Raw genomic sequence first — 27,662 nt, 5'->3', positions numbered from 1 at the left:
AGCGCTTCTGGTGTCAAGCCGGGGAGGTCCCTCTCCGGAGGGTTCCCCCCCCCCCGGCGACCCGTCCCGGGGACAGTGGCAGGTGGGGAGTTTGACTGGGGCGGTACACCTGTCAAACTGTAACGCAGGTGTCCTAAGGCGAGCGAGGAGACTGAATCCTCCTCGCCCTCCTCTCGTTCCCTCTTGGGACCTCTCAGTGGTGTTAAATGCCCTGCAGAGGGCTCCCTTTGAGCCTCTGCAATCAGTCGAGCTTAAGTTCCTGTCAATGAAGACAGCGCTCCTGGTTGCACTGGCCTCCATCAAGAGGGTAGGGGACCTGCACGCATTCTCCGTTGACGAAGCGTGCCTGGATTTCGGGCCGGGTCACTCTCACGTGATCCTGAGACCCCGGCCTGGATACGTGCCCAAGGTTCCTACCACTCCCTTCCGGGACCAGGTGGTGAACCTGCAAGCGCTGCCCCGGGAGGAGGCAGACCCAGCCTTGGCACTGCTCTGTCCAGTACGCGCTCTCCGTGCTTACGTAGACAGGACGCAGTGTTTCAGGACCTCAGACCAGCTCTTTGTCTGTTATGGTGGGAAGCTGAAGGGAAAGGCTCTCTCCAAGCAAAGGTTGTCTCACTGGATAGTGGACGCCATTGCTTTGGCATACCAGCAGCAAGGTCCACCGTGCCCCCTTGGTGTGACCGCCCACTCCACCTGGAGTGTGGCGTCCTCTTGGGCTCTAGCGCATGGCGCCCTGCTAACAGACATCTGCAGAGCTGCAGGCTGGGCGACACCTAACACATTCGCCAGATTCTACAATCTCCGAGTGGAGCCAGTCTCCTCCCATGTACTGTCTTTTTCAAGCTAACATGGGAGCCGTTAAGGTGTCTTCGCTTGCTCGCCATTCCACTCCACGGACTGGATACGTGCGATATTTCCTCAGGTGAGCCTTCCTCTCTGAAGCCCTGAGTTCCTCCAGCACTGTTGACGCTGGCGCCAGTGTCTATTGCCTGTGCGTCGGCTAGGTGCCTCCGTGTGAATGGTTCCTCCCCTGAGTAACCCCCACATGTGTATTTCCACTGTAAGCCTCTTTGAGCATGTGTCTTTCCCTCGGCAAGCCACCTTGCCACTCCTGGAGTTGAAAGTTGCCACCCCACGGGCTGGTCACTCCAGTGTTCCTCCATATGAAGCCCCCTCGGGCTATATGTGTATTCTTAAGTCCTCCCTACGGGTAGGCGTGCTGCGGCATATCTCCCCTGAGATATGCTTCCCAGTGTACCTTGGTATTCCTGTGTTAAGTAGGACTCCTTCGTCCGTGCCTATTTTCACGACAGGGAGGTCAGACTTCGCAGGGCACTGGAAGACAGCTGTGAAGGTGGAGTGATTACACGGGGACCCCCATTCTCCGTCATCCGACAGCGGAAGTGGCAAGGAGACGTAACGTTCCCTTTCGTAGTCACTCCGAATTACGTCTCCTTGCCACTTCCGCTGTACCGCTGGGTAGACGCCTGAGTTCAGTCTCGGCTCCTCAGCGAAGACATGATCTGCTTTTGCCGGTATCTCTCCTTAAATACCCACGCGGTGGGGCGGAGATACGCTATGCAAATTCCGCAGACCCATGGCATTTCATTGCCATAGGCTCGTTTTTTAATACTCGAAGATGATAGGCTTTCTGGCGAAACCCCCATTCTCCGTCATCCGACGTAACGTCTCCGTTCCCTACTCAGGGAACGAGGGTTACATCCGTAACCGAGACGTTATTGTGTCATGAAATGTAATTTTAAGAGTGTTTCGGACGAGAAAGTGGTTGTTTAAAGCTCAAATCTGTGGTTTATTTATAAAGATAGCGCCTATTTGAAAAATGTATCTGACGTTTTCGGAGTTGTGACATCCAGGCGTTCACCGCGGGTGTTCAACGCTCATCAACCCCGACTGGAACAGCGGCTAGTGCTTCTGACGTTTGCCGCTGACTCTGATGTCTCTAGTCTAGTGGATAAACTTGACGTATAATTCGTCTTGTGTATAAGTAGATATTTGGTCTCATTAAACTATTGTTTGTTTCATGGCAAAAAAATCGTTTTGGCTGAGGGCAAAGTGAAGTTTCATAACTTTATATATTTAGGCTATTTAACTTTAACTTTGTAGCTTATTAGAGAGCTTACTTATGTTTGAATTGTTTGCCTTATTTATCATTGTAGATATTATTGATCATTAAAACTGGCATTTAACAAAAAGAGACAGGGTTGTGTAATTTTATTTTATATACTTTAAAATATATATATTTATATTTATTTTAACATTCTCTTCACTATATGTACAATAAAATAAAATTACACAACCCTGTCTCTGTTTGTTAAATGTCAATAAAAATCAATAATGTTTCATATGTTTAAAATGAAAACAAAAAGATCATGTTCATGTTGTTATAAATACAGGCCTATGCAGTGAAGATAATGTATGCGTTGCCTGAACCACATGGCCATTAGGCTACTATGTTTAAGATTTTTAAATGAAAAGAGGCAGAGTGGTGTTTTATAACATATTTCGTTTTATTGTTGACGAAAAAAAGGGAAGAGTTGTAGCATATTTCGTTTTATTGTTGCCTAAAATATACATAAAGAGATAACCGGAGTAGCCAGAGCTTGCTGAGTGACGCGATCAAGAACGCACTGTTCCATTCGCAGAATAACTGGACTCGCGTCCTCTCGTTCTCGGGAGTTCGTTCTCCTGAGTCGAACTTGGCAAGTCCGAACTACCAAGGACGCAAGTCCGAGTTTGCGTACTTGGTATTGAGAAACGGCCTTGGTCCGATCTCCGTTATATTTAGTGTGTGTTGCTGTCTGTTCTGCTGTCCTGTGTTATATTACCATTAAACCTTCGTTTTGGAATTATATCCTCGTCTCCATCTGCCTTCCTGCAACCACCCGTGACACAAAATCGGAACAACCCAAATGAACGACAGGGCTATATTTGTCGCCATTGCTCAAGAGAGCACGGAATTTTTTTTCTTTGCGGAGAACTTTACTCGTTGAGCCGTCACTAGCCCCCTCGACAACGAAACCCTCAAGCTGCTTTTCTTACCTACCCTCATCTTTGGACTGCACTCCTCTGGCTATCGTCCCTTCATCCCCCGGCTCCATTGGACCCCTCACTACCTTCTGCTACATGTCAACTAACTCTCATTGGAGTACCAGTACACTGTCTGCTTAATATCTGCTTACTTTTTATTGTGATGATCCTCCAACAGACATTCTACTGACTATAAGTATCTTTGCAACTGCATGTCAACTTATTCTAACCTTAACTCTACCAGTCTACTAGTACTCTACTAACACTCTAATGAGAGTTAGTAGACATGTAGGTGCAACATTTCTTATAGTCAACAGAATGTGTTAAAGGGACCATCAAAATAAAGTGAAACCGAAAGAATACAGTTTAGAATCAAGCGGAGAATGCAGAAATAGAATATAGTGTAATCAGTCGGACGCACAGTGGCACAGTACTCATTCAGTAAATGTACAGCTAAACAGATGTGTTTTGAGTCTGGATTTGAATGTGACTACTGTAGGAGTAGTTTCACTTTCATGAAAATGATAAAAGTTATAGGTAACAGATAGCTTTTTCCAGGTATTATATATACTTTTTAGATCTCTGGATCATCTGTAGAGGCTTAATTGTGCTAACTGGAAGGCTAGTTCACAAAATATTGCAATAGTCAATAACATCAATCCAGGGTGAAAACTTTATAGCAGAAATATTTGAGTGAATGCATTCAGTAAACATGAGAATTCAATTTTTAAAATTTCAATTCAATTTTTTATTTTTTCAACCTTTAAAAGTTCAAATTTGGATTCAAGACACTCTTGATACTCAGCACTCTTATGATGAGAATCATAAGGTTTAATGTAATCATATAGATCAGATATTAGTGTTGTAATAGTGTATAGTGTTGAAAAATCACACAAAGGCTAATTATTTGCTGAAATAAACAGGTTTATTAAGAAAGGTACTTTTACAATAAACATTCATATTATATGACTTCAGTAAATGCTCCTTTCAAGTGTTAAAGATTCATTCTTCTTTGGCCTGGAAAAGAAGGAAGAGGCAAACAGTCTTATTAACAAAAATGTTCTTCACATAACATAATGAAGAGAATACAGATGTGCAAATGTCATACAGGATATGTAACATCAGAAAAATGCAATTGTTATAGTTCCACTACTTCTTCTAAGAGGTAGTTCATGTATTTGGATTCATGTATTTGGATACATTTAAATAAATAAAGCAAAAAAAAAATTAATCTACTTTACCTTTCCAGAATCACGGCTCTTAACTCTGAGCTTGTTGACCTGAGACTCAGAAATGTCAGCACGCTCCTCAGCCTCCTCAAGCTCATGCTGCACCTTCCTCAACTTGGACAGGTGAACATTGGCTTGCTCCTCCTAAAGGTTTTTTTATTTGGTTCATGTATCACGTTTCATCAAATTAGCATTCCAATATATATAATTACAGTGTCAAAATGTTCTATTAGATTTCACATACCGCCTCTTCAGACTGCCTCTTGTAGACTTTGACCTTCAGCTGCAGTTTGTCAACCAAATCCTGGAGTCTGGCGATGTTCTTCTTGTCCTCGTCAGTCTTCAAAAAATACACATTTACAAAACTTAAGCATTGATCGTTTACTAAAAATAGGCATTGTCAGTACATACACTATTATACATACTCTTTTGTCTGAACAAACTTGTGAGGAATTTGGTCATACCTGATAAGTGAGCTCTTTCACTCTCCTCTCATATTTGCGGACACCTTTAACGGCATCAGCTCCACGTCTCTGCTCAGCCTCAACTTCAGCCTCAAGCTCACGGACCTAAAGAAAATATCATTTTTATTCAAACAAATAATATAACATACTTAATTTTGCCCATATCATAACTATAAAGAGGCTTACTCTGGACTCCAACTTCTGGAGTTGTTTCTTTCCTCCCTTCATGGCCAGATTCTCAGCCTCATCCAGACGGTGCTGCAGGTCCTTCACTGTGATCTCCAGATTTTTCTTCATCCTCTCAAGGTGAGAACTGGTGTCCTGCTCCTTCTTCAGCTCTTCTGCCATCATTGCAGCCTTTTGCATTAATACAGAAAGTCATTAGATCCACATTTTTTAAGTACGTAAGCGTCTTATGAAACATTTGGCAGCTACTGTTGCTCACATCAGTGATGGCCTTCTTGGCTTTCTCCTCTGCATTTCTGGCTTCCTGTACAGTGTCATCAACTTCACTCTGGACATGAACAAGGTCAGCCTCAAGCTTCTTCTTGGTGTTCAGGAGACTTGTGTTCTACAAAATGGAAAGCAACAGTTTGAACAGTTTGAACATTTTGAACGATGCTCTCAATTCCCTTAATTTCAGGGAAACAATATGTCTTTACCTGAGAGTGCAGCAGCCCAACACGCTCGCTGATATCCACAAGCTCTTGTTCAGCCACTTTGCGGCCTCTCTCTGTCTGCTCCAGAGCAGCTCTCAGCTCCTCAATCTCAGACTGCATCAGAGTGTTTCTGCGCTCCACCATGGCCACCTGCTCCTTCATGTCTTCCTGCCCTCTCTGGGCATCATCAAGGTGCAGTTGGGCATCCTGAACATAACAATAGCTTTTGAATGAGCTTTCGATGTGGTTTCTTCTAGGCTGTACTTACCATATGTTAGATTTAAAAAAAATATATATGAATACATCCCAAAGTCAAAAATAATAATTCCTGTGCATACCTTGAGTTGTCCCTGAATGTTCCTGAGCTGTTTCTGGGCCTCAGCAGCCTGGCGATTGGAGTGGCTCAGCTGAATCTCCATCTCATTAAGGTCTCCCTCCATCTTCTTCTTGATTCTCAGGGCATCATTCCTGCTCCTGACTTCAGAGTCCAGAGTGCCCTGCATGGATTCAATGACTCTCTGGCTGTTCCTCTTGATCTGCTCCATCTCCTCATCCTTCTCTGCAAGCTTCCTGTCAACCTCTCCCTTGATCTGATTTAGCTCAAGCTGGACACGAAGAATCTTGGACTCCTCATGCTCCAGTGTACCCTATGACAAATAAAACAACATTAAATATAATAATGAAAATATGCATTAATAACACAGGATGATGGTTCTAGCAAGAATTCCATATTGATCTCCAGATACTCACTTCGGCCTCCTCCAGGGCGGTCTGAATCTCTGACTTCTCAGTCTCCACTGTCTTCTTGGACTTTTCCAGCTCATGGATGCTCTTACCAGTCTCACCTAACTGCTCTGTCAGATCTGAAATTTCCTCTATAGAGAGAAAAACATATATTTTTTTTATCATAATGCACATTCATTAATCATAAGTGCTTACTTTTTAATGATCACTGAGAATTAGAACATTTAAAGGGATAGTTCACCCAAAAATGAAAATGTTATCATTAATTAATTACTCACCCTCATGTCATTACAAACCCATAAGACTTTCGTTCATCTTTGGAACACAAATGAAGATCTTTTTAATGAAATTTGAAAGCTTTCTGTCCCTCCGTAGACAGCTACACAATTGATTCGTTGACTCTTGAAAAAGGTTATAAAGAGATCAAAAAACTAATCCAAATGAATTGAGCTCTCAGATTTAATCAAAAATATCTTAATTTGTGTTCCGAAGATGAACAAAAGTCTCACGAGTTTGGAACGACATGAGGGTCAGTAATTAGTAAAAGAATTTTCATTTTGGGTGAACAATCCTTTAAGTTTTTTTCTGTTTTAACAGTTTCATTCTTACGCTGCAGATTCTTGTTTTCTCTCTTGAGGGTCTCCAGCTGATCCAGGCTCTCCTCATAGGAGTTCTTCATCTTGAACAGTTCAGTGCTGAGTGAACGAGCCTCTTTCTGGGCACCTTCCAGCTCTGCCTGACCTTCCTCATATTTCTGCTTCCATTCTGCCAGGACCTTTGGTGGAGATATTTCAGGATAGAGTTTGTTTAAAAAATGTTGAACAAAGCCCATTCCAGCAATAATTTACAAAGAGAATTTAATATGAATAAAACTGTTTACCTTGTCGAAGTTCTTCTGCTTCTTGTCAAGGTTAGCAGCCAAACCATTGGCTCTCTCAACATCAATCATGAGGTCCTCCACCTCACCCTGGAGTCTCTGTTTGGTCTTCTCCAGAGATGCACATTTGGAGTTCACTGCCTCAACTTGTTCCTCTGCCTCTTGCAGACGCTGAGCCAGCTTCTTTCTGTTAAGTAATACATATTATTTTGTATTCTAATCTAAAAAATAGCTGTGAGAATTGGGAATATTATGCAATAATATACATACTTGGACTCTTCAAGCTCCTCAGTGCGCTGGATGGCATCCGTTTCATATTTGGTTCTCCACTGAGCAACCTCACTGTTGGCCTTTGACATTCCCCGCTGCAGCTCAGCCTTTGCCTCCTGCTCTTCCTCAAACTGCTCACGGAGCAGGTCGCAGTCATGACGGGCTGATTGCACAGCATGGGCCAGTGCGTTCTTAGCCTAAGGGACAAAGTTGCATAATATTAGCTTGTCTCTACAGTAAAGTAATTGACAAGTATTTGCATGAATTGATTATGCTGTATTACCTTAACCTCCTCTTCAATATGCCTCTTAAGTTCCTCAATTTGCTGAGTGGAAGCTTGTTTGCCTCTGGTGAGCTGAGAAACCAGAGCCTCCTTCTCCTCCAGCTGACGGCCAAACTCACCTGTATAGATTTAGATTCACTGTGTCAGACTTTTCTATGTCTCTATCAGTTTATTTCAAAACAAATAGATGTAAGATTTGATCAGTGTTACAGTCAGAAATGTACAGCTGAATAATCTTAATACACTATTATTTTTGATTAATTATTGTTGATAATTATTGACATTAATTACTTTTGATATAATATTAATATGTTCATGAGTTACCATTTTCAGTTTGAAATCTTGCACTTTGTGTACTGAGATCATTTAACTGACGAATGTTCTCGTCATTCTTGGACTTAATTTCACTAAGTTGGTCCTCAAGTGTGCGGCACATCTTCTCAAGATTGCCCTGCAAACACAAAAGTCATTAGATATTTGAAAGAACTTCAAGACTGGTTGTATGTGACCCGTGCTGGCAAAATTAGTCACAATAAGCACATTTTCAAAAATGAATTATTGTTATTTACTTTTATTGTTATTAAAAAAACCTTCATGTATGATGATTGTTGGAATCAGACAAAAAAGGACTGCGCTACACCTATTTGAAGTCAATAGAGTCAGCAAAGTAAATTTTGGGTTAAAGTTTTCTGAAGGATCCAAAACAAAATCACCTAGCAACCATACCTAAAATCCATGGTAATACCACCAAATTTGGCACACACCAAATCAAAACCAAATATCTATAGGAAAAATATACATTAAAATGTTTTCAATGATACCACAATTGTTTGATTAACATTAATGAGACCTGTATTGAGACCTACTGTAATGCACGTATCTAATACAATGTTATATATCAGATGTTTTTCCCCAACAGTTAACCAAACGTTCACTTTAAGGCATGATAGATAATAGATAAAACACATCAGCATGAGTTTAAAAATCATATTTCATTGGTTCAGACTTATGCCATTGCGAATTCGCTATGAATATTAAAACTTGTGCTGAGGGGAAGTACCAGTCATTGAGAAGCGAGCAAAGAAAAATAAAAAAATTTCATGGATTATTAAAAAAAAGGAAAGATTTAGGAAGGTACACCTCTCAGAAAACATAAAAATAAAGATAATTTTAGATGTTTAATTACTATTTGAAGCATTTGGATCGCTAGAAGAGGGCTTAATGAACACATTATTGTGAATGAAAATGAAATTCAACCAAAATTTACATTTGCCTGTAGCTCGTAATTAGCGTATTACGATTCATTTTGCCAGCATGGGTCACACATATTCTTTAGAATATTTCCCAACCTTTGCTTTGGCAACAGCTTCCATGTTGCTGGAAAGATCATCAATCTCCATTTTGAATTCGCTCTTCTCTTTCTCAAGCTTCTGCTTGACACGCTGCAGGTTGTCAATTTGCTCTCCCAGCTCGGCCACACTGTCTGCCTGCTTCTTGCGGAGGGCAGCAGCAGTAGCTTCATGCTGGAGGGTGGACTCTTCAAGATCACGACGCAGCTTCTGGAATTCAGCTTCACGCTTCTTATTCATCTCGATCTGAGCAGAAGTGGCTCCTCCAGCCTCCTCAAGCCTCTCACTGATCTCCTCAAGTTCCCTGGAGAGATCAGCTCTCTGCTTCTCAACCTTGGCACGAGCAGCGCGCTCAGCCTCGATCTCTTCCTCCAGTTCCTCAATGCGAGCCTATGGTGGAAAGTAGTTAATTCGATTTTTGGTGATCTGCATTTGATCATAATGATGTAATGTTTGAAAAAAATCTCAAAATACTTGAAGCTCCTTGATTTTCTTCTGGAGTTGAGAACCTAGAGATTGTTCATCTTCAATCTTGCTAAGCAGCTGACTTGTTTCAAAGTCTTTCCTGTTCAACAATAAGTAGTTGTAAAAAAAAAACATAACACAACAATAAAAATTTTAAATGTTTTCAAAGATTTCCTGCTTTAATTACTTTTTTATTTTCTCATCAGATTGCTGCTTGTCATTCTCCAGGTCCATGACGGACTCTTGGGATAATTTCAGGTCTCCTTCAAGCTTTCTCTTGGTTCTCTCCAGGTCCATGCGGAGCTTCTTCTCTTGTTCAAGGGAACCCTCAAGCTAAAAGACAATGATAATATGTTCAAAGCAGAAAACAGTTTATTTGATGAATTAATATAATTAAATTACATAATCAACTCACGTCATCAACTTGCTGCTCAAGCTTTGTCTTGGATTTGGTCAGGGTGTTGACTTTGTCCTCCTCGGCCTGAAGATCATCCAGTGTCTGCTGATGTGACTCTTGGAGGGCTTTCTTCTCCTTCGTAAGCTTAGCAATGCTCTCATCCTGAGCTGACATTTCCTCAGTCAAGTTCTTGACCTGTATGATTTTTTGTTCCAAATAAGCTTAAATATTACAATTCATATTATATCAATATATAAGACCGCGATTAAATCTAATCTTAAACCAACTCAATCTCCAACCTTATTCTCAGTGGCATGTTTCTCCTTCTCCACTTTAGCCAAGGTGAGCTCCAGGTCATCAATGTCTTTCTTCAGCTCAGAGCACTCATCCTCCAGTTTCCTCTTCTTGGCTGTTAGTTCAGCATTGATTTCTTCCTCATCCTCCAGTCTCTCAGTTGTCTCCTTGAGTTTAGCTTCAAGCTGGATTTTGCTTTTGATCAGACCCTCACACCTCTCCTCAGCATCTGAGAGACCCTCAGATTCCTGTTAGTAAAATAGATTGCTATTTCATTGGAAACAACCTTGCTCATTTTTAATGTAGCCAGAATTCAGTTAATTATAAAATATACTCACAGATGCTACTTGCAGCTGCAGATCATTTTTCTCTTGCAGCAGTGCTACCATCTTCTCTTCAAGCTCCTTCTTTTTGGCTTCAGCCTTAACCAAAGCCTCTTTGCATTTTGTAAAGTCCTCTTTCATGTTTGCCAGCTCCTTCTCAGTCTCTGCACTCTGAAGCAGAGGCTTAATCTTGTAATAAACCTTCATCCATGGCCAGTGTTTGACATTCATGAATGAACGGATGTTGTATTGGATGGTGTAAATGGACTCCCTGTGAATAATTCATCATTAAATGGCATAATCATCATTAAGTTTGCACAGTTATCATAGATGTCATCTTTACTCATGACAATAGTCACCTCCTCTCCGTCATTTTTACATATTCCCTCCTCATCAGGTAACCACGACAGAGAGCCTGAGTCATTGTGACCAGAGCAGCCAGTTTCTCATCACGCATCTCCTCAAGAACACCCAGAAGACCAGCTTTGAAGAACACCTGAATTTATGTAAAACAGTAAATCAAAATATATTGATTTAAACTATATAAGCTAAATGACCATGATCACTGAATCTTTGAAATTTGTAAAGCTAAATATGAACCTTCGTATTTCCAAATCTGTAGTCGTCATGGTTAATGTCGATGGATCCCAGGAGTTTCTCACTGGCCTTCTTGTTATCCATAAACTGTCCCTCTGGGATAACACCGGCATTCAGCACCTTGTATCTGTGGAAAATGTATCAAAATTCTTAATTTCTTTTAATTAGGAGCCTCCTAGGAAATGTTGCTTTCATGTGGTCCCATTTACCTCTGCTTAAAGTCACCATATTGGATTCTGCTGGGGAAACCCTTTGTACAGATTCTGATACCCTCCAGAACACCATTACACCTCAGCTGGTGGATAACCAGGAAGTTCTCCATGAGACCTATAACAAACAGTTTACACCATGAACTTGGTAAATTAAATTTATCATATATTGAGAACCAAAATATCTGTACGTTTTTTGTTAAATACTTTACCTGGAGTCTTGGACTCATTAGGAATCAGGCAACGCACAAAGTGAGGGTGAGTGGCCCTTAAGTTGGTCATGAGTTTGCCCAAGTTCTCCTGTGGAGAATAGAAAAAGGTTGGCATGCTTTGTATTTCTTTATTTTTTCTCAAATAAAGCAGTATTGCTGTGATGTCATCTCTATACATACCCTGAACTGGGAGGACACAGTCTGCATGGAGCCACCCTTCTTCTTGCCTCCCTTTTTAGTATTATCTATTGAGATAAAAATAAAAAGGAACATGTTTAAATGCAAAAACAAGAAAGAAAGTTAAAAACTGAATCAAAGTTTTGTTAAATAGATTTTTTCTTTACCCTCAACAACAGGTGGGTAGAGAGTAGCCAGCAGTTTGACAGAAGACTTCTGGTACAGCAGCAGAACAGAATCATTCAGTGGATCCTTGTTCTTGTCCAACCAGCCTGTGATATTGTAGTCCACAGTTCCAGCGTAGTGAACCAGGGAGAAGTGGGCTTCAGCCTTGCCTTTGGCAGGCTTTGGTTTCTCGAAAGCTTTGTTCTTGCCAAGATGCTGATCATACAGCTTGTTCTTGAAGGAAGTGTCTGAAGCTTTGGGGAACATGCACTCCTCTTCAAGGATGGAGAAGATACCCATGGGCTGTTTATAAAAGAATGTTGTTTGTTATCAAAAATAAGAGATTTTGAGAATAGGATCAATGGAAATTAATAAATTCACAAACTATTGATAACCTTCTCAATGAGCTCAATGCAAGAAGCCAAGTCCATGCCGAAGTCAATGAACTCCCAAACAATGCCCTCCTTCTTGTACTCCTCTTGTTCCAGCACAAACATGGTGTGGTTGAAAAACTGTTGCAGTTTCTCATTGGTGAAGTTGATGCACAGCTGCTCCATGCTGTTGTACTGGAGGACAAAACATGACAGAAACATTTGCTACCTTCTGAATATCATTTATTTTGACATGAAAAGAGATAACATAATCATTCTTACATCAAAGATCTCAAAGCCAGCAATATCCAGCACGCCAATGTAGAAATTTCTTTGTTGTTTTGTGTCCAACATCTGGTTGATACGAATGACCATCCACAAGAACATCCTCTCATAGATAGATTTGGCCAAGGCGCTAACAGAGTTGTACACCTGTAAGTAGAATAGAGTGGATATTTTATTCAGCTTCTGCAATAATTAGCCAGAATTTTAGGTTAAACACATGGCATGCTGGAAATGTTACTATACCTGTGGCACGGTCTGACCTTTGGTCACATACTCATTTCCGACCTTGACTCTGGGGTAGCACAAACCCTTCAGCATTTCAGCAGAGTTCAAACCCAGAAGGTAGGCGATTTTGTCAGCCTCTGTTAAATACATTTTTAAATAAATTATCTTTGCTCTATAGAGTCTTTTGTGTAAAATTATAAAAAATCAAGCAGGTACTTTCCCTTTTAATTTTAGATTTATTGATATGCACGCATGCTTCTAGTTTATATTTGCACTAAACATTTTCTACACAGTTTCTGTGGTTTATCAGCAAAGTCGATGCAACGGTTACTATTTTTAAAGCCCAGGATAACACAAGTCTCACCCTCTGTGCCATCAGGCTCAGCTTGCTCCTCACGCTGCTTCTGCTTGAACTTCATGTTGCCATGATGAAGCACAGCTCCAGTGAACTTGTAGATGCCCACTTTATCATCACTTGTGAAACCAAGAATGTCAATAGCTTCCTGTAAATTACAGAGAATAATACAACATATGATTTGCCATATTTAAATAAAATATGTCAATATTCAAATAGCAATGACTTACATCGGTAGCATCCAGCTCAGCTTTATCATCAATGCTGGCCACTGTGATCTGACCCTGACTGCACATGTGGAAGTCATAGGGGTTGGTGGTGAGGAGCGACATTTCTGTAAAATACACAGCATTTATGAAAGAGCATCTCACAATATTATCTGAAACATTGAATGATTTAAATATGTGCACCTACCAACAATCTCAGGCTTATGGTTGGTCATCATCTGGAAGAAGATGTGGTAGCCTCTCTCATCTGGAAGCTGGAATGACACTCTAGACTTCTCCAGCAGATCTGTTGAGAGAATGTACTTGAGTCACAATCATCTGAAGAGTGACAGATAAAGACAAATGTTCAGGATGGATCAATGAAATTGTGTTTACGTACATGTCTCAATGTCAGCACTAGCCAGTTTTCCAGTTGTGCCGAAATGAATTCTGATGAATTTACCCTGTTTAAATCATAATAGAAATAATAATTATTATAAATAATTATTATTATAATCTCTTTATAGAAAACTCTGTATAGTAAAATTTAACACAACTGACCATCTGTACTGTAAATAAACAGTGGTTAACTTACAAAACGAGATGAGTTGTCATTTCTCACAGTCTTGGCATTACCATAAGACTCAAGCAGAGGGTTGGCAGCAATGATCTGGTCCTCAAGAGAGCCCTGTGATGTTTGAAGGATTTTCAGTTATTTTCAATTGTTTTTCTATTTCATGACTAAATACAATTTATAGGCATTTCACAAATTCAAATATCGTACAGTTTGTGAGATGAGTGTAAATCATCATCTTTTAAAATAATATATATGGCATAGTTTTGTATCTCGTACCTTTATTTTACTGGCCTCTTTCTTGACACCTGACACTGCAACTGTGGCAAAGTACTGGATGACACGTTTCGTGTTCACAGTCTTTCCAGCACCAGATTCTCCACTGGTTTATAAGAGATTAGAAGACAGAAGATTGAAAGACATGTAGACTTTTCAAAGTATATTCAACCTGTGTTCAATCTTAAATGATATTTTGTAAATAACTCCATACATTTTCCATCTATGTTATGCATTTTATTTTTGTCATGGTCTGAAATTAAATTAAATACTTACGTGATTAGAACAGACTGGTTTTCTCTATCTGTTGATTGAAATTGGTAAAATATCCAGTAAATATTTATTATATTAATGCAACATCTAATTCATCTTAATGAATTCTAAAGAATTAAATTCCATAATGTCTTACCAGTCTGCATGAACTGATAGGCGTTGTCAGAGACAGAGAAGATGTGGGGTGGGGCCTCCATACGCTTTTTGCCTCTGTAGGCAGACACCACTTCTGAATCATACACTGGGAGCCACTTGTAGGGGTTCACAGTTGCACAGAAGAGTCCAGAGTAGGTCTGAAATGAGCAGAGACATGGTCAGATTCCAATAACACAGACAAAAATGAATTTAAATGCTTTTTATGTCGTTTCAGAACCTACGTAGATCATCCACGCAGCATAACGCTCTTTGAGGTTATACAGCACAGAGGCTTCATTGAGATGGGTCATCATGGCCATGTCCTCAATCTTGTCATACTTGGGAGGATTCATTGGGTAGACATCTTCTTCCTTAGCAACTCTCTCCTATAAATTTGATAAATTAGATTATAAATTAAAAGAAAACAATGTAATAAGTAATTTAATGAGCATCTACATGAAATGGAAATTCAAATTTACCTCCTTAGTATCAAGCAAAACAACTGTGACTTTGCCACCGTCTTTGCTCTTGATTGTTCCCTTGAGGTACAACTCTTTGACATCAGCCACATAGCAGGCAGCCTTGGCATCAAATGGTTTGGCCTGAGCCTCCATTCTCTCCCTCTCAGGCTTACGAAGGTAAATGGCAGCCTTGCCATAAATGGCCATCTCCGCGTCCGTACTCATGGTGGCGGCTTACTAAAGAGAGAACAACTTATCCATTACAAATTTCATAAATATTCAACAAAGGCAAGACACATAAAATATAAAACACATGAATTGTGTTAGGAAAGAGGCATATTCCTAAGTTTAGGCTTACACATGAATACAGACACATAAAACAATACTAGATACATTTAAATAGCAAGCAAGAAGCAGGTAAGGGGCCCATTAATGGCAAAAATGTCGATTGAATATCTTTCTGGTGATGAAATTGAAATGCTGGTGTCAAATATGTGAAGTTTCAAGACAATACGGAGATTTTCACTGCCGATTATGAATCTTACTTGTGGACTCTCAGCCCGAGTGCTTCCTCCTGCTACGAGTATGAATGAAACGGACATTACATTGCATGTGTGTACTCACTAATGCTCACAAAGAGAGCTAAAGAGAGGTTTTAACTCTCTTTTCTTTTTCTCAAGTATACTTTAGTTTTTTTCTCTCAATGGATGCATAAGATTTCCTGACAAATATTAAGCTATCTCTGTGACAGATTTTTTTATTATAATATTAATTCAATATTTTATGATAAAACTTAAGACATTTCTAATGATTTATATTTATGCAAATGTCATCATGGATTATAATAGCAGCACTGCATCCCAATTTAGAATTTTTTTTAGACCAACAGTTCTTTAGTAAGAGCCAATTTCATGTTTCGCTCTATTATAGCATCATCAATTGACTGTTTGCAAAGACCCGCCCCCTTAAGTTACTGTTGCTATTTCCGAGAAGCTACGCCGCTCTCACGCCCCACCATGTTCTCACGCAGTGAAAAATACATCGCGGAGCAGAGAGGACACTGACAATGCGCTAACAGACAGGAGAGACCAGGTTACTTGATATAAACAAAGTCTCAACTTTCAAATTTGGTCATTTTTTAAAGAAATTAAAACAATAACCGTTCTGTGGCTCTTTAATGTGTCTGACAGATCGCTGTAGAGCTTCAGTTAAAGCTGCTTGTGAACTGATCATCTCTTCCTTCTAGTTAATTTATAGCATCAAATAAACATGAATGAACATAAGAAGGAATGTTGTATTAACCGCGGAAAGACGTCAGTAGCCTACACGTTTTTCAAGTTCAAATCCTCCAACGTTAATCTACTAACTGTCCTGACTGTTTTGTCGGACAAAAATGGCGGATTCGGAGGATGGCGGATTATGATTGGTCAGATTGCCTGTCAATCAAACTCCCTGCGAAGGGTCAAATTGGCCCTTTCCCGCTTCTTTTTCTGTTTCCACAGAGTCTGCACAGAAATGTGTCGAATGTCCTCAAGGGGTTTTATGGGCTCTCATAGCCTCAAAAGTGGAAGAAGAAAAACAGAATTCAATACAACACAAAAAAAAAAAATACAATAGGTGCCTATTTGGCACCTAAATAAATGGTCAATGGGACCCCTTCCTTAAATTCCTCTTACTAATACATTTTAAACATGTTTCTTTGTAAATAAATTGCATACGTTTTTAAAAACAGCATGCTTCTCCAGTTTTCGTCTATAATACAGACTATAATAACTGTTTTCATCTACCCTAATCCACACACTGAATCTTAAACTCACTTGCCTTTTGTCCTTGAGACCAGATGAAATGTTCCCTTGGATTAAAAAAAAAATCAATTCATTTAAAAGTATTAATATAAATAAAAACACAATTACTTTGAGTACAGACGCATAAGTGATGATGTTAAATTCCTTTCAGTCACAGTCAGCATAGGCTCTTACCACTTGATGGAACTTCTGAGGTCTTCTCTGCATCTCTTCTGGTCTACCCTCTTGGCTTTTATAGAAGTTGATCATGCACACTAAGCAGAATCTATACATGGGCAACCTCATATATTTTGATATATGATGAGCTTTCTTGACCCATTTTTTTTAACCCATGAGCTTTCTTGACACAAGAAATGTACGGACAGACTCACAGACATCCTACCTAATAAAATCAGTTTTAAGTCAAATATTTATTGCTTCAAAATATATAGGTCACAGCTTCCATCTCAAAGTTCATGTGTATTATAATTATTTATTTTTAGTCTATTAATATCTTACTTTGACATATGACACACACTGAAGTAAATAAATCCTTTTTCGGGATGAGGGTACATTCAGTCACCCCTCCCCCTTTTTTGAATCAGAAAACATTTAACCTTTTTACCCGTGGAAGTTCTTGTAGTAGGCTAATGTGGCACCAATTGGGCTAAACAATAAAATGTTACAGATCTGTCAAGATAGTTTAAGAATATAAAAAAAATACTGTAAAATATGTCTAATACAGTGAAAACACAAAACAAGTGTCAGTTCCCTATCAGTCGGTCACTCTGGCGTACGTCATGACCGACGAATAGGAATCTCGCTAGAGAGGCCAATCTACTTCGAGTGAAACTAAAACAAACCAATGCACATTAGCGTGCAATCATTTGCATCAGCTGTTCAGCCTCGCAGCGCGGGTATAATGAGCAGAAAGTGCGATTGCACTTCAGCTTTTTGCTTCGGAGGCAAGCACTTCGATGCTCTCTACAATAGTGTCTGACAGTTATAACTTATTATTATAACATAACAAAAATAATTGTCTAAATCATGTTGCATATTCCTCAACAGTTCTTGTGATGATATCACTAGTTGACAACAGTACTATTTTTGGAAATCATAGGCTATGATATTGCGCAGCTGCACGTACTGCAACGCTGTCAGAGCCGACAGACTCGTGTGTCAGACTCATTTCAGTGCAAAATAATTAGGTCATAAACGATTTAATATACTGCAAATAGCCTACTAGTTTTTTATGTTGATTTATAATTCATTTAAGCGGACAACAAGGCTATGAATACTGCGCACAGTGCGCAGCTAATTAATTTAAAGTTTTTTTTCTAACGTCATTTTTAGTCGATTTTTAGTCAAAAGTTTCAGGACTTCAGTTGACCAAGATTTTCTTTGGTTGAGAACAGCCCTACAGTTTTTGAACCCACATCTCAAAAGACCTAAAACAAGCTTTAGTAGACTTGTTATTCATATCGAAGTCTGTTCAATTGTGTATAAAATCTTCGTTAATACATGATAGTATCCCTCAGTAAATCAATCTCTAAATGGCGGGACATTTTGTCTGGAAGCTGAAAACTCTTCTCTTCAAAAAATATCATTGGTTTTATTATAGAAAAATTGTAGTAACCACATTTTTGGTGGATTCATTGCCATTTTAATAACCACAGTTTTATTACAAATAGGCCTTCCATGTTTTTGTTTAATTTTTTTCTTTGTAGTTAAACCATGGTTAATTTTCGTAAGGGTTAACCTAGCTAACTCTATTAAGACCGTTAAAAGTACAATATGTAAGATTTTTGTAATAAAATATTCAAAAATCACTTACACAGTGTGATTTATTTCCTGCAGTTGTGTACTTACAATAGTTCAAAAGTTCCCAAAGATTTTTAATTTCAGAGAAAATCCAATTTTAAATAATGGCTAGTCCCTGGTCATTGTCGCCTGTCAATGACGTAATATCCGTGTTATCCCTGGTTTCCGCTTGCACTGCCATTGTAACCATGGCGACAGACGTGGACAACTGTATAACGTGTAGCGGCACGCTCACGTTGTTGTTGTTTCGTTCCAACATTATGGATCATGGCAAGCAGACTTTGGGACAAAAGGAGAAAAAAAATGAGGATCAATATCGGTATGGCGTTTTCGAGATGCAGAGAGCTCCACGTCCGAGACTAACTTCGACTTGACAGAGACGCCGCTCTTGCATGTACTTTATTAGACAGGTGAGCAAATGCACTTGAAACAAATCAATGTTGTATATCTCAACATGATGAAATGCTAGAATATGATCAGTATGTAATTCTAATGTTGATCTAGCTTACTGCTAGTCTCATTCAGACAAAGTAACACATAGAATAACATTATAACTTTTAACACACTCAAATGCAGTGTAGTATTATAGTGTAGACCAAGTGAAACAGCTCTGTATTACCTCACAAGTTTAATTCGTCAAATAAACTGACCTGTGTGAGTAGTAATTTAGCACTTGCAGGTAGTTCGGTAGAATGAGATGTCCTTATTCCTAGTGATGGCAATTTCAAAACACTGCTTGCTTCATGAAGATTCAAAGCCTTTACAAATCTTTTGTTCCTAATCAATGGTTCGGACTGTGTGTCAAACAACCAGAGTCACGTGATTTCAGTAAACCAGGCTCCATTACGTCATAACTGTTTCAAAGCACTTGATGATCTCTGTCAAGCCATAAATCATGCGAACCAATGAACAAGTGTCTGTGGGTTTTACCTGATCTATGATCAGTTTTATACATTTGTAGACATTTTAATTAGACATTAGTTTAATTTAAATGAATAATGGTAGTTAATAGTCTAATTGGCCTGTTTAGCTGAGCCATTCATAGAATTTTTTTTTTTGATTGTTAAACCCTGAAAATTGATAAAATAACATATATACACTTGATAATCTTATTAGATGATTAGATAATTGCATTTGAAAGATTTTACTTTCAATAAAAAATGTGCAATAGATTTGTAAAAGGTGTTCCTTTCGTAGTCACTACGAGTTACGTCGTGATGACGAATGGGGTTCGCTTAGAAGCCTCTCATCTTCAAAAGAAATAAAACGAGCCAATGGCAAGGAAATGCCATGGGTCTGCGGAATTTGCATGCCGTAACTCCGCCCTACCGCGTGGGTATAAAAGGAGAACGCCGGCAATATGCAGATATGTTTTTGCTTCGGAGCCAAGAAGTTCTCTTCACTCCTGCAGCCTATTCTCTGACTATCTTCGAGAATCTGCTAGACGAGCAGCTTCCAGTCGGTGTTGGTGTGATCGCGAGTTCCAGCGAGTTTCACATTCCTGCCTGCTGAACTGAACAGCGTGTGTGTTTCTCCCTGGGCGCTTGAGCACTGCTGCGAGCTTTTCTCTCACAAAAAGAGCATGCACGCGGCACGTCTTTCTAAAGATGATTTGCCCGTGTATTTCTGAGTGCGGTATTCTGATAGATTCAGCTGATGTGAACGAGCGCTGTTTTGACGTGTTTGGGCTTCAATCACGTTCAATCAATCACAATCAGCGTCCGTGGATGCGTCACGTTCTCCCAGCGGGAACATGACCATCTCAAAGTAACGATCGAGACTCGATGAGCTCAATAGAGCGAGAGTCCCCTCATCCACACACCGATCTATTTTCTCCACGCGAGATAATACTTCTAATGGCTGGTGGCCAGGGTGACCTAAAACAGCAGGTCTGGAACTAAATCGACGAAATATCCTCGGTCCACACCCCGTCTTTCACATTGCAACCCGCGCGGTTTCGAATGGGTTCGCCGACCAGAGCCGCATCAGAGGACGCCGGCAGGCCCGCGATCTCATTCGGTTCCCCGGCTGATGAAATCATGTATATCGCCACATCACAAGGTGAGCTGGAGTCCTCTGAAGATGATGGCTTGTCTGTGCTTCCATCCTCGGGTGTGCTAGCATAATGAGTCTGATCCAGAGTTGACAGCTATGCTTTCCCGGGCCGCCACGAGCAGGGCCTGAAGTTAACTTTTTTGGCCACCAGCCACTGTGGCAGGTGGATATCAAAATTCACCTGCCACAGAGACCTTTTACCAGCCTTTTTTTTTTTTTTTTTTTTGTCTCATAGCCTAAAGGTGAAAAACGGGAATTGCACAATATTGTTCTTTAACTTGTACACATTTAAGTGGTGTCAATTTATTAACGAAATCAATATAAGTAATATTAACTCTTAGAATATACATTTTTAAAAAATCGTTTTATTCATTGATTTTGACACACACACGCACAAAAGATCTATAGACCTACCGTAGCTCGTATGTAAACAAATCACCCGCGGCTGTGTTGATGGCTGATTTAGTCACGTAGACAGCTAGGTCCTGACAGTTTTTAGTTACAGCGTTCAGGAACCGTTAAGCAGAAATAAATTAATATTATTACTGCAGTTACCGGGTACCGGACATTTTCTCACCGGTTCCCATCTCCCAACATGTACTACAGTTGCACACGCACACATCTGTGCAACTGTCATTGTTCTGGAGCCTGCGTCAGCGTTACATTATCTCATCCCATCTCACCACCAGTTTAATACTCGCACATCCAAACGTAGTCAGAAAAGGGCCTCATCTTCTTTCTGATCGCATGAACGTTACGAAACAACAGTCGCTGTCATAAATCAGCCGCATACGAACCTTGCCGTTGTCGCCAATTGACCACTTTGTATTAAAATGTCTTCTTTTACTTTTCTTTGACTCATCCTCATTGTAGGGAAGCCAACCAGTTGGAGTGGAAAAGGGAAATGACGTGCTGTACAAAAAGTTGATGCAAAATCCAAAATGGTGTTTTATTGGAAGGTGCTGAAATATTTACAGTGCTGGAGAAAAACAAAAATAAATAAAAACTGTACAAAAAGAAAAGAAAACCGCAACAATGTGCTAATTTTGGCTAAACCAAATGGCCCAATGTTCACAACACTGCTCAGTATCCAATTTCTCTGAGTTCACAATCAGAACTGAAATCCTTTCAGCCATAAAGTCTATTTATAGGCTGAAGCCCCGCCTATAGGGCATACCAACCATAGGTACAAACTAATACGTTTGTAACAATCAATTTAAGTAATATAAACACCCAACACAACACTTAAACCTTCCAAACAGCTAAAACAACAACCATTAACAGAGAGAGAGTTTAACAACAAATTATATGGTAAACACAACTGTTTCTAAATCCCCCCTCCTCTGACATCACACCAAAATGGTATCTTCCACAGGAAGTGATGTGGCTGTTGCTTTAAAAAACAGTTTAACCTGGATTATGGGTTTGGTTGTACAGAGTGTGAACCGGGAAGTTTAACTGCAATAAGGTTTGTGAAAAATATGTGGAAAAATAAAGGTAATTATTATATAAATTATTGTGTGTTCTGGCATTCTGTTCTTTTGGAAAAATAATGACAAACTTTAAGAAAAACTATAAAGAGTTGAAAACTATAACAAAACACAGCAGTAACAAACTTCAGACTGAACAAAACAAAAAGTCCATAACACTTTCCTGATGTGTACACAGTTGTTAATATTGCCGGCAATGCACAGTATCAGTGAAATGGGTGTATGTTTGTAAGTCCAAGTTTATAGAGTCACCAGGTTAACCTGTGACATTTCTCCCCCCTTCCTCAGACACCTGAGGTGTCCTAGAGAGGTAATCTGCTGTACAATTTTGTGACCCAGCTTTGTGCAAAATTTCAAAGTCAAATGGCTGGATGGCTAAAAACCATCTGGTGATACGAGCATTTGTGTCTCTCATACGGCCCAACCAGGCCAATGCCCTGTGATCAGTCTCAAGTGTGAATTTGCGTCCCACCAGGTAGTATCGTAAAGCGTCCAATGCCCATTTAATTGCCAGACACTCCTTCTCAACTGTGGAATACCTGGATTCACGGGGAAGGAGCTTTCTGCTGATGTAGGCAATCGGTTGGAGCTGACCTTGACCTTCCTGAAGCAGTACAGCCCCAATGCCATGCTCAGAAGCATCGGTCTGTACAGTGAAAGTCTTATTAAAGTCGGGACTCTGTAAAACAGGTTCTGTGCATAAGGAGTCCTTTAGGTCCTGGAAAGCCATCTCACAGTCCTGAGTCCAGTCAACTTTATTTGGCTTGTCTTTTTTAGTTAAATCAGTTAGGGTAAAGGCTCGTTCAGAGAAGTTGGGGATAAAACGCCTGTACCACCCCACAAGTCCAAGGAAAGAACGGACCTGTTTCTTGGTCACTGGCCGTTCTGCATTCTTGATGGCCTCCACTTTCCCCACCTGTGGACGTATTACTCCATGACCCAGCACATACCCTAGGTATTGTGTCTCAGTCCTGGCTAGGGTGCATTTGTCTGGGCGGATGGTTAGACCAGCATTCTTAATTCTCACCAGCACGTCCTTCAGATGACCCATATGCTCCTGCCAAGTTTGACTATTGATGATTATGTCATCTAAGTATGCAGCAGCAAACTTTTCAGTCCCCCGGAGGATCTGGTCCATCATCCTTTGGAAAGTAGCTGGAGCTCCGTGAAGCCCAAAGGGAAGGACACGGAACTGAAAATGTCCAAAGGGTGTTTTAAACGCGGTCACCTCCTTGCTCTCCGAACTTAGTGGAACCTGCCAATATCCCTTGCAGAGGTCAAGTGTGGTGAGATACTTTGCTCTTCCAAGACTCTCCACTACCTCATCCACTCTTGGCATGGGATACGGGTCAAATTTGCTCACACTATTGAGCTTGCGGAAATCCAGACAGAATCTGAGACTGCCATCCTTCTTAGGCACTAGGACAATGGGATTGCTCCATTCACTGGTTGAAGGTTCAATTACACCAAGGCTCTGCATGGTCTCCAACTCCTCCTTCATAACTGGCAGAAGTCTTTCTGGGACCCTGTATACTGGCTGACGAATGGGTTTGGGATCTTTGAGAGTGATGTGATGGTGGATAACGTTTGTTCTGCCAGGTGTCTCCATAAAGAGTTGGGCTGGGAGGCATTGTAGAAGTTCCTGCCTTTGGCCATCTTCCAGGTGCTCGAAGTTCAGCTGACTGTTTCCCTGACGAACAGGCAGGTATTGTTCCTCTATTTCCTCCTCTCCCTCCACGGATCTCACGAACAAAGCAGTTGTGCTTTCCGCCACTTCCTCAGATGTAGGTCCTTGTTGTGTGGAACGAGCATACCACTTCTTCAACATGTTAACATGGAAGATTTGCAAGGGCTGGGTCCTGGATGGGATCTCGATCTCATATGTCACAGGACCCACTTTCCTCTTTATTTGGTAGGGGCCCTGCCACTTAGCCAGCAGTTTATGCTCACTCGTTGGTAACAACAACAATACCTTTTCACCGGGCTCAAATGTACGGGATCTGGCTGTTCGGTCGTACCACTCTTTTTGACGTTTTTGAGACTGCAGGAGATTTTCTCGTGCAAGGACTGTTGTCTTCTGCAGATGCTCTCTCATCTTTAATATGTAGGAGAGAATTTTTTCTTGTCTGGTTTATCATTGGCCTCCCAACTCTCTCTCAGTACACCCAGAGGCCCTCTGACATGGTGAGCATACAGCAGTTCAAATGGCGAGAACCCTGTAGATGCATGAGGCACCTCCCTATATGCAAACAGGAGGAATGGAAGGCACTTGTCCCAGTCCTTGCCCGTTTCAGAAACATATTTCCTCAGCATGGTTTTCAAGGTCTGGTTGAAACGTTCAACAAGCCCATCAGTCTGAAGATGGTAAGGGGTGGTTCGTACTCTCTTTATGCCCAGCAATTGATATACTTTTTGTAGGGTGTGGCTCATGAAGTTTGGACCCTGATCTGTGACCACTTCCTGAGGTATGCCAACCTGAGAGAAAAACCGTAGGAGTACAGTGGCTATTTGCTTAGCTGTGACCTCTCGTAATGGGTATGCCTCAGGGTACCTGGTAGCATAATCGCAAATAACCAAGATAAATCGGTTCCCTCTCTGACTCTTTTCCACAGGCCCAACTACGTCAACTCCTATTCTCTTAAAAGGAGTGTCAACTACAGGAAGTGGTATAAGGGGTGCGTAGGCAGGAGTACGGCCAGTAGTGAGCTGGCATTCTGGACAAGACTTACAGAACTCCTTAACCTCATTGTACATCTTTGGCCAGTAAAATCTTTTTGCAATACGCATTAATGACTTCATAAAAGCCAAGTGACCTGCCCAGGGAATCGAATGCCCAAGTTCTAATACTTCCTTCCTGTATGCCTTAGGTACTACCAGCTGCAGTCCGTCTTCTTTACTCTGTCGGTACAAAAGACTATTTTGTACAACAAAAGTCTCACCAAGCAAAGACACAACATCCTCGTTTTCCTCAGCCTGTTTAAAACATTCAGTCAAGGTTGAGTCCTCACGCTGAAGTTGGGCTAGATTACCAGGGACAACTAAGTCTGCCTCAGTGAGATCGGGTTCTTCTGCACCTTCCTCAGCTTGCTCTGAAGTTTCCAACAACCCCTGAACCCACTCCCTGCGTTTATGCAGCCTTTCCTGCTCTGTAGGCTGTGACTCACCTAAACTAGTCTCAGAGCTGAAGGGCATTTCTTGCAGTGTGTCTGGTGTTATTTCTTGGGGCTGTGGAACCTGAGTAAGCTGCTTTGCTTGTGCTCTAGTGACAACGCCACACCATACAGTCTCTTGCACCAATTCAGCTAGTACAGGGAAGTCAGTACCTAACAGTACAGGATAGGGCAGCTTGGTAGCAACACCCACATTCATCAGATATGACTGATTACAGACCTCAATATAAACCTCAGCAGTAGGCAACTCAGTGCTATCCCCGTGCACACAACAAACTGTTACTACATCTGCTTCACTCCAGGAATCTCTGGGTATATATTGGGCCTGTACCAGAGTATGGGAACAACCTGTGTCCACCAACGCTGAAAGGGGTTTACCATTTAACAGTACAGTGATGACTGGTTCCCGATCGGGCTGTGTTCTTAACTGTTCTGGCCGGGGCATATAACAAAGACCAGTTGTCTTGGGCTTTTTGAGTGGGCAAAGGGGCCTAGTATGACCTGGCTCACCACAGTTATAACATACAACAATCTCTCCCTTAACAGTTGTCTGGGGCATTGTGGCTGATATTGGGGGTTTAGAATGAATGGGCTTGAAGATTTTAGGGCCACTTTGAGAGTTTGAACCCACCCCCAACCCATCAGACTTACCCTTCGAAGAGTGGAGAATGCCAGCATATCGAGTAGTTCCAGGTCCCTTCCGTGCAGCAATGTAGGCCTCAACCAATGTTGCAGCCTCTGCAGCAGTGTCGGGATCTCTTTCCTTTACCCAAGTCCTCACCTCAGGGTACAACACTCGCAGGAACTGCTCCAGCACAAGGGACTCCATAATGTCCCTCTTATTACTTTGCTCATAGTGTACCCATTTGGAGAACAAGTCCTTCAGTCGGATGTAGAGTTCCGTAGGGGTCTCATCGGCAGGGGTACTAAGGGACCGGAATCTCAACCGGTATGTCTCTGCACTGATTTCATATTTTTTTTTAAGATTGCAGCTTTCACTTGGTCATAGTCTCTGGTATGTGAGGGATTTATAGCCACAAAAGCACTTCGGGCCTTGCCAGTTAGCAAAGGAATAAGACGAACGGCCCAGTCGCCCCTTGGCCACTGATACACCTCTGCAAGTCTCTCAAAAGTTGTAAGGTAGTGTTCAATATCATCACTGTCCTCCAGCTTGGCTATTCGAGGTTCATGGTCTATCACCCGCTTTGCAGCTCCTTCCGAAGCTCCATGTCTTGCTGCATTTGGGTGACCTGGTGGCTGAGGACCTTGTAATTTTGCTCGCGGCGAGAAGCATCCCTCTCCTGCCTTTCATCCCGATCCTTTTGGTACAGCATGAATGACTGAAACATTTGTGCCAGCGCTGTGATGGCAGCATCTCCCCCAGTGGCTGGGATTTCCGCAGGCAGCAATCTCTCGTCGGCAACACCTCCAACAGCACCTTGGTCCATTACTGCATCTGTGCCCTCTACAGGCTGACCCCTCGTTTTTGGTGGCATGTCAGCAGGGCATTACCTTCTGCAGGCACGTCACTCACTGGTGGGAGGATCCCACTTCTGACACCATATGTAGGGAAGCCAACCAGTTGGAGTGGAAAAGGGAAATGACGTGCTGTACAAAAAGTTGATGCAAAATCCAAAATGGTGTTTTATTGGAAGGTGCTGAAATATTTACAGTGCTGGAGAAAAACAAAAATAAATAAAAACTGTACAAAAAGAAAAGAAAACCGCAACAATGTGCTAATTTTGGCTAAACCAAATGGCCCAATGTTCACAACACTGCTCAGTATCCAATTTCTCTGAGTTCACAATCAGAACTGAAATCCTTTCAGCCATAAAGTCTATTTATAGGCTGAAGCCCCGCCTATAGGGCATACCAACCATAGGTACAAACTAATACGTTTGTAACAATCAATTTAAGTAATATAAACACCCAACACAACACTTAAACCTTCCAAACAGCTAAAACAACGACCATTAACAGAGAGAGAGTTTAACAACAAATTATATGGTAAACACAACTGTTTCTAAATCCCTCTCCTCTGACATCACACCAAAATGGTATCTTCCACAGGAAGTGATGTGGCTGTTGCTTTAAAAAACAGTTTAACCTGGATTATGGGTTTGGTTGTACAGAGTGTGAACCGGGAAGTTTAACTGCAATAAGGTTTGTGAAAAATATGTGGAAAAATAAAGGTAATTATTATATAAATTACTGTGTGTTCTGGCATTCTGTTCTTTTGGAAAAATAATGACAAACTTTAAGAAAAACTATAAAGAGTTGAAAACTATAACAAAACACAGCAGTAACAAACTTTAGACTGAACAAAACAAAAAGTCCATAACACTTTCCTGATGTGTACACAGTTGTTAATATTGCCGGCAATGCACAGTATCAGTGAAATGGGTGTATGTTTGTA

At 40.9% G+C, this 27,662-nt stretch overlaps 1 protein-coding gene across 1 annotated transcript; it reads right to left on the bottom strand.

The window, feature by feature from the left end:
• Positions 1-3,954: 3,954 nt before the first annotated feature.
• On the bottom strand, positions 3,955-15,173 carry LOC130101610 (myosin heavy chain, fast skeletal muscle-like). The gene is made up of 39 exons (XM_056267425.1): positions 14,945-15,173; positions 14,708-14,851; positions 14,467-14,623; positions 14,334-14,361; positions 14,061-14,163; positions 13,803-13,895; positions 13,608-13,671; positions 13,416-13,514; positions 13,232-13,335; positions 13,011-13,149; positions 12,665-12,783; positions 12,419-12,568; positions 12,161-12,331; positions 11,768-12,068; positions 11,604-11,668; positions 11,424-11,511; positions 11,212-11,329; positions 11,006-11,129; positions 10,765-10,901; positions 10,421-10,676; positions 10,088-10,330; positions 9,807-9,983; positions 9,579-9,724; positions 9,401-9,491; positions 8,927-9,316; positions 7,902-8,028; positions 7,578-7,696; positions 7,295-7,491; positions 7,028-7,211; positions 6,757-6,922; positions 6,154-6,278; positions 5,742-6,050; positions 5,407-5,610; positions 5,190-5,315; positions 4,931-5,101; positions 4,745-4,849; positions 4,525-4,620; positions 4,293-4,424; positions 3,955-4,068 (listed from the first exon to the last, which is right to left on the bottom strand). Exons 1-39 carry the CDS (start codon positions 15,149-15,151, stop codon positions 4,054-4,056), a joined length of 5,790 nt encoding a protein of 1,929 aa, XP_056123400.1. The 5' UTR covers positions 15,152-15,173; the 3' UTR covers positions 3,955-4,053.
• Between the last annotated feature and the right edge of the window lie 12,489 nt (positions 15,174-27,662).

The sequence above is a fragment of the Rhinichthys klamathensis genome, unplaced genomic scaffold, assembly GCF_029890125.1.
Source record: "Rhinichthys klamathensis goyatoka isolate OS25496 unplaced genomic scaffold, OSU_Roscu_1.1 h1tg000259l_1, whole genome shotgun sequence".
Classification (NCBI taxonomy): Eukaryota; Metazoa; Chordata; class Actinopteri; order Cypriniformes; family Leuciscidae; genus Rhinichthys; species Rhinichthys klamathensis.
This window is presented reverse-complemented; position numbering and strand designations above follow the sequence as displayed.